The sequence below is a fragment of the Somniosus microcephalus genome, chromosome 8, assembly GCF_052327205.1.
Source record: "Somniosus microcephalus isolate GS21.2 chromosome 8, FLI_Smic_1.0, whole genome shotgun sequence".
Classification (NCBI taxonomy): domain Eukaryota; kingdom Metazoa; phylum Chordata; class Chondrichthyes; order Squaliformes; family Somniosidae; genus Somniosus; species Somniosus microcephalus.
In genome coordinates, this window is record NC_140994.1 from 210,937,646 (window position 1) to 210,944,200 (window position 6,555).

General features: G+C 46.2%; 1 protein-coding gene across 1 annotated transcript in view; it reads right to left on the reverse strand.

The window, feature by feature from the left end:
* sec24a (SEC24 homolog A, COPII coat complex component) overlaps positions 1–5,445 on the reverse strand; it is a 67,343-nt gene extending 61,898 nt beyond the window's left edge. Inside the window, exon 1 of the mRNA XM_085995665.1 lies at positions 5,130–5,445. Within this exon, the coding sequence (XP_085851791.1) occupies positions 5,130–5,196 (67 nt within the window). The 5' untranslated portion in view covers positions 5,197–5,445. The remainder of the gene's footprint in view (positions 1–5,129) is intronic.
* Between the last annotated feature and the right edge of the window lie 1,110 nt (positions 5,446–6,555).

Below are 6,555 nucleotides of genomic sequence, written 5' to 3' on the forward strand. Positions count from 1 at the left end.
AATTCCATAATTCTGGTCAGTTATGGGCTCACGGTGAAAAAAAAAATGGAAGGTGTCAGATTGTCATAAAAAATAAAACTGTCCACTAATGTCCTTCAAGGCAGCGAACCGGTCATCCCTACCTGGTTTGGTCTACATTTAACACCAGTCCCACATTATAAGGTTGGCGCTTAATGCCCTCAGAGACTAGGAATAAGAAGTTGCGTTGGCAGTGTTCCCCACATTGCAAGAACAAATTAAGAGAAAGAGAACTTACATTTACATTGAACCTTTCATGTCCTGAGGACATGACAAAAAGGTTTGCAGGCAATGAAGTATTTTAGAATACTTCATGACTGTTGTAATGTAGGCAAATGCGACAGCCAATCTGCACACAGCAAGGACCCACAGACAACAATGCAACCAAAGAATCTATTTCTGGTGCATTGCTGGGGGATAAATGTTGGCCAAGACACCAGGAAAACCCCTCTTTGAATAGCGCCATGGGATCTTTTACACCCACCCAAAGGGGCAGGCGGAGTCTCGGTTTAATGTCTTATTCAAAAAACAGCATCGTTGACAATGCAGTAATGATGGAGTGCTGCACTGAAATGTCAGCCTAGATTATGTGCTCAAGTCTCTGGAGCAGGACATGAATCCACAACCTTTTGACTCAGAGGCCCTACAGTTCCACCCACAAAAGACGAGTAGACAAATGCTCCAAATCAGTAAAAAGAAATCTTCTAAAATATCCTCATTATTATATTTTTGGAGCAAAACTACACCCGTTCTTGCATCTCATATTATAACCACTCTTGCTGTCTCCCCTCCCAAAACAGATAGCATTTACATAGAAATACAGAAGATAGGAGCAGGAGTAGGCCATTCAGCCCCTCGAGCCTGCTCCGCCATTTAATGAGATCATGGCTGATCATCCAAATTCAGTACCCTGTCCCTGCTTTCTCCCCATATCCCTTGATCCCTTTACCCTTAAGAAATATATCTAACTCCTTCCTGAATATATTTAATGAATTGGTCTCAACTGCCTTGTGTGGTAGAGAATTCCACAGGTTCATCTCTCTCTGGGTGAAGAAATTCCTCCTCATCTCAGTCCTAAATGGCTTACCGCTTATCCTTAGACTGTGACCCCTGGTTCTGGACTCCCCGACCATCAGGAACATCCTTCCTGCATCTAGTCTGTCTAGTCCTGTTAGAATTTTATAAGTTTCAATGAGATCCCCTCTCATTCTTCTAAACTCCAGCGAGTATAAGCCCAATCGACCCAATCTCTCCTCATATGTCATTCCTGCCATCCCAGGTATCAGCCTGGTGAATCTTCGCTGCACTCCCTCCATGGCAAGAACATCCTTCCTCAGATAAGGTGACCAAAACTGCACACAATACTCAAGGAAATAACAACAGAAAATGCTGGAAAAACTCAGCAAGTCAGGCAACATCCGTGGAGAGAAATTTGAGTTGACGTTTCGGGTTTGACCCTTCTTCAAAACTGGAGAGAAAAGGAACTAGATCGAAGGCAAGGCTGCGATCGGACAAAAGAATAAAAGAACCAAAAGAAGTAAAAGAGATTAGAAGCTAGACGAGATGGTAATAGGCTGTGATTAGGTGTAAAGTGTACTGGCAGGGCAAAAGATAGCTGCCAGGTGTGCGAGAGAAACAAAAGGAAAGCGGGGGGGGGGGAAGGAAAGGAGTGGAAAAATATAAGTGAAAATGAAATAGGGGCCGAGGTTATGATCTGAAATTGTTGAACTCGATATTGAGACCGGAAGGCTGCAGACTGCCTACACCTGCCCCTATACCTCCCCCCTCCCCACTGTCCAGGGCCCCAAACACCCCTTCCAGGTGAAACAGCGATTTACTTGTACTTCTCGCAATCTAGTATACTGTATTCGCTGCTCACGATGCGGTCTCCTCTACATGGGGGAGACCAAACGCAGATTGGGTGACCGCTTTGCGGAACACCTCCGTTCAGTCCGTAAGGGTGACCCCGAGCTTCCGGTCGCCTGTCATTTCAATTCACCGCTCCATTCCCACTCGGACCTCACCGTCCTTGGCCTCTTGTACTGTTCCACGGAAGCTCAACGTAAACTCGAGGAACAGCACCTCATCTTCCGATTAGGCAGTCTGCAGCCTTCCGGTCTCAATATCGAGTTCAACAATTTCAGATCATAACCTCGGCCCCTATTTCATTTTCACTTATATTTTTCCACTCCTTTCCTTTCCCCCCCCCCCCCCCGCTTTCCTTTTGTTTCTCTCTCACACCTGGCAGCTATCTTTTGCCCTGCCAGTACACTTTACACCTAATCACAGCCTATTACCATCTCGTCTAGCTTCTAATCTCTTTTACTTCTTTTGGTTCTTTTATTCTTTTGTCCGATCGCAGCCCTGCCTTCGATCTAGTTCCTTTTCTCTCCAGTTTTGAAGAAGGGTCAAACCCGAAACGTCAACTCAAATTTCTCTCCACGGATGTTGCCTGACTTGCTGAGTTTTTCCAGCATTTTCTGTTGTTATTTCGGATTTCCAACATCTGCAGTATTTTGCTACAATACTCAAGGTGTGGTCTCATCAAGGCCCTGTACAACTGCAGCAAGACATCCTTGTTCCTGTACTCGAATCCTCTTGCTACGAAGGCCAACATACCATTTGCCTTCTTAACCGCCTGCTGCACCTGCATGCTTACCTTCAGCGACTGGTGTACAAGGACATCCAAGTCTCGTTGCACTTCCCCGTCTCCTAATCTATTGCCGTTCAGATAATAATCTGCCTTCCTGTTTTTGCCACCAAAGTGGATAACTTCGCATTTATCCACATTATACTGCATCTGCCCAATCACCCAAACTGTCCAAATCATACTGGAGTTTCTCGGCATCCTCCTCACAGCACACACGCCCACCCAGCTTTGTGTCATCTGCAAACTTGGAGATATTACATCTAGTTCCCTCGTCTAGATCATTAATATATATTGTGAATAGCTGGGGTCCAAGGACAGATCCCTGCGGTACCCCACTAGTCACTGCCTGCCACTCGGAAAAAGACCCGTTTATTCCAACTCTTTGCTTCTTGTCTGCCAACCAGTTCTCTATCCAAGTCAGTACCTTGCCCCCAATCCCATGTGCTTTAACTTTACACGCTAATCTCTTATGCGGGACCTTATCAACAGCCTTCTGAAAGCCCAAATACACCACATCCACTGGTTCTTCCTTATCTATTCTACCAGTTACATCCTCAAAAAATTCCAGTAGATTAGTCAAGCACGATTTACCTTTTGTAAATCCATGTTGACTTTGTCCGATCCTGTCACTGTTTTCCAAGTGCTCTGCTATTACATCTTTTATAATGGAGTCTCGCATTTTCCCCACTACCGTTTTCTCTCTACCACCTTTTTTGAATAGCGGGGTTACATTAGCTATCCTCCAATCCATGGGAACGGTTCCAGAGTCTATAGAATTTTGGAAGATGACCAGCAATGCATCTACTATTTCTAGGGCCACTTCCTTAAGTACCCTAAGGATGTAGATTATCAGGCCCTGGGGATTTATTGGCCTTCAATCCTGTCAATTTCCCTAACACCATTTCCCTACAAATACTGATTTCATTCAGTTCCTCCCTCTCATTAGACCCTATGTTTCCCAACATCTTTGGGAGGTTATTTGTGTCCTTCTTTGTGAAGACAGAACCAAAGTATGTATTTAATTGGTCTGCCATTTCTTTGTTCCCCATTATAAATTCCCCTGATTCTAACTTAGAAAACATTAATGACTTTAAATAACACAGAATAAATAAGTATTAGGACAAGAAATTTGTGATCCTCCACTAGCTCTAACCGAAAAGTAGATGATGAATAATGCAAGAGTTGATCTTTCCGACCATGTTTTGCAATATTGTAAAAGGGAAACCAGATAATTATATAGTTGTACACTCAGTCTATCAAAATCTGGGACTTTCCTTTGGTCAGCTGGGTTCCTAAGCAACAATTTAGTAGGTTTCCACGCACAAATCTCTAAACTAAACAATTGGGACTTTGCAGTTGTTGGAGACGAGAGCAACCGCTATTCCTTTTTTCCGCAGTTTAGTCCCAAAGTAATGTGTTGTCCAAGCTAAAATTGGCAACCAACATGTTCAATAACCTAGAGAGAAGCTATTCGCATCTTTCAACAATACCTTCAAAATCCCTCTTCTGGAGTTTGTGCAGAACTAGAATACGGCACTTGACACCCAGCACCACAGTGCACTGGTTAGCCCACAAGTTGGGGAGTAGAACTCCCTGGGCGAGTCTGCCAACACAGCATCTGAGAAAGCTGGGACAGTTGCATGTAATCATACAAGTGCCCACAGTAAGCTCAATAAGATGGAATAAGATACTACTACACCATTATTTGCAAAGCAACCTAAAGCACTTGGGGAAAACTAACACCAAACGTACGAGTAAGAAAGATCATAGCACACAATTAAATAATGCACATAAATAATACATAACAAATTAACAACTCCTCACTGAATTGCAACGGCGAGGTTAGTGGCTTAAGTTGAATGGTTTCGAAAGACTGCAACCCTGTAGCTGTGCGAGGGGGAGGATTCGGGGCGTCACCGCCTTTCACTGACACGTTTACAGAGCCGGGATAGGAAAGCGGCTGAAACGGGTCGGGGAGCAAACAAGATATAAACAAGCACCCAAGAAATATGATTGAAAGAGGAGCTTATCGCAGAGCTCAACACCGCCTCGTTCACCTAACAGTCCCCTCAGCAACAGCTTGGGATTAGGGAGAGGGAGCGACCCTGGGTAACTCGGGGGAGGGGGGAGGATCTGTCAACCCCCGGGCCGGGGTCGCTCCCTCCCTTACCCACCCCCAGGACCCGGGGATCCTCCCTTCACCCCCAGGACCCGGGGATCCTTCCTTCACCCCCAGGACCCGGGGATCCTTCCTTCACCCCCAGGACCCGGGGATCCTTCCTTCACCCCCAGGACCCGGGGATCCTTCCTTCACCCCCAGGACCCGGGGATTCTTCCTTCACCCCCAGGACCCGGGGATTCTTCCTTCACCCCCAGGACCCGGGGAACCCCAGGCCGGGGTTCACCACCCCTGGCGGTTCTCCACTGCTCCTTATTCCGGATTTTATTGTAATTTACTCACCGTTCAGACAAGGCTGTGCGGCTCCTCCGATGTTCGGGCTGTTGTAGCCGGCGTTGGCCCCAGACATCCCCGGGCCGGGACTGGGTGCTGAGGCTGGGAGTGGGTCTGACAGCCTGAGGCCTGGGGCCGAGACTCGGAGCCTGAGGCTGGGCCGGGTGTGTGGGGCTGGGGCCGGGACTCGGAGCCTGAGGCCGGGCCCGCGCTGCGCTTCGCCGCCGCGAGCCTGCGATTGTAACTCGGGCACTCGCGGTGACGCCGTCCGATTGTGACGCTTCTCCCCAAAGGCCGCGCGCGCCGCTTTCGGCTTCCGATCAGATCAAACTCGGCCAGGCGGAAATTGAGCGCCCACCTCCCGCACATGCGCAGTCAGTACACGTGGCATTTCCGGCGTGACACCCTAAAGTGAAGTAAGGGAAACAAAAGGCGGCCCTACACCGACTAATACAGACCTGTCCAGTGTCATTCACAGGAATGAACCTCTAGCTAAAAGAAAAAAATTAGCTCTTCCCTGATGCCTTCATTGGTCAGTGCACTGCAGAGAAGATTTACAAGGATGATACCAGAAATGCAAGGGTCTAGTGTGGTGGATTATACAATCACTGACCTGGACCCCTGCGATATCAACGCATTCACTGTCAGGCAGCAATCCCCCCTCTCAGACCATAACCAAATAAATGTGTACCTTAAACTTTCTGCCCAAACTACAGACACAAAAAAGGAACCCATTAAGCTACATAAAATAAACCAGACATACAGATGGGCCCCAGACAGTGGAGATAAATTCATCACAGCACTAAATTCACCTGATCTCACAAGTAAAATTTCAAAATTTAAAGAAAATCTATATGAGATCACCAGAGATGGTGTAAACATGGCCATAGAGGATATAAATATGATCTTCCATGAGGCAGCTGTAAAAGCCGACCTCGTGAAACAGAAGAGGAAGAGTCACAAAAGACAAAATAAAAATAAGAAATGGTTTGACCACGAATGCAAAAATGCCAGAAAAGACCTGAGAAAAATATCAAACCAAAAGCATCGGCAACCAAACAATCCGGACCTACGTACTAGATACAATGAAACCCTCAAAAGATATAAACACACCATTAGGAACAAAACACAAAACTATACCCACAAAATACTCGAAGAAATTGAAAACTCCACCAATCCAAAACAATTCTGGGAAATGTGGAATAACCTGAGTACAACACAATTGCAAGCATTACCAATCCAAGATGGCGACATCTGGAGAACACATTTTGAAAACCTCTACAAAGACATCCCAATAAACGAAACAAACCCAAGTCAACATCAGGTCACAGAAAAACTCCACACATTAGAAGCAACAATTAAAGACAACCAAAACCCTCTAGACTCCCCAATCACATGGAAAGAACTGGCCACAAAAACAAAATCTCTCCACCTA